We start from the raw sequence: 899 nt of genomic DNA on the forward strand, positions 1-899 counted from the left end.
ATCGATGCTCTCACCGTGTCTGCTATAGATCTGGAACTGCTCAGAAGTCCAGGAGCTGACAGCTCGATCCCGTCCGCTCTTCCTTTTGTCACGACGCTGGTCGCAAGCCCAGCTGAGGAACCCTTAATGGATCGGATGGACAGTGTCCGGTAGGCGTCGAGCACATCCCTCCTCATGTACTCGCAGTATCTGAGAGCCTCCACGGTTAGCGGGTTGGTTTGGGGAACACTTGAGATCACACTCACTGGTGCCAGTGGTCTCGGACTCTATCCATGTTATCAACTGTTGCTTTCAAGCGACGTTGCCGGAGGCGTTTGACATCAAGAGCAGTCTCCTCGGCCTCATAATGTTCGGGAGGAAGCTTGTCATCTTCTGAGCTCTCCCCATCGCTGTCGTCGCTGTCGTCGCTATCCTCACTGTGAGTCTCCTCGGTCACGTCGGTATTGCCGTCGCTGTCGTCTGAGAACATATCATCGGCGTAGTCCGACTCGCTGTTGCAGAACTCGCTACCCTCAGCCGCATGGGAAGCAGGCATGCTGCGAGTCAGGCAAGAAGGAGCCCCCGCCGACGACGCTGAAGAGATCGGAGTGTGGACAGGCGAGGAGAGGAGGCAGAACAAGAGAAGAATGAGACGAAGAATGATGGTGTGAATGTAAACAGTAAAATAGCCTGTGGGGACGATGTCAAGCTGGAATGGTTACTTGATGATACTCGCGGACACATCGGGAGTGAAATCGGAAGAGCAGAAGGCCACATCTCTCCCATGGAGGGAAGATAGTGGCCGGCAGATGGGAAGGGATCCATTTTGAGTGACCCGGCACGAAAAAAGTGTGGCCTCTGGCTCACCCAGCGAGGCGAATGAAAACAGACTGCCAGACGGGGAGCGTTTCGAGGTTGGT

The 899-nt window shown here is 55.1% G+C and overlaps 1 protein-coding gene across 1 annotated transcript; it reads right to left on the minus strand.

Annotated features, from left to right (window-relative positions):
• Positions 1-10: 10 nt before the first annotated feature.
• On the minus strand, positions 11-535 carry HCAG_09147 (predicted protein; the record flags this gene model as incomplete). Its single annotated transcript, XM_001535857.1, has 3 exons — positions 11-22; positions 93-189; positions 246-535. 3 exons carry the CDS (start codon positions 533-535, stop codon positions 11-13), a joined length of 399 nt encoding a protein of 132 aa, XP_001535907.1.
• Between the last annotated feature and the right edge of the window lie 364 nt (positions 536-899).

This window comes from Histoplasma capsulatum, genomic scaffold (assembly GCF_000149585.1).
Source record: "Histoplasma capsulatum NAm1 scaffold_37 genomic scaffold, whole genome shotgun sequence".
NCBI classification, from domain to species: domain Eukaryota; kingdom Fungi; phylum Ascomycota; class Eurotiomycetes; order Onygenales; family Ajellomycetaceae; genus Histoplasma; species Histoplasma mississippiense.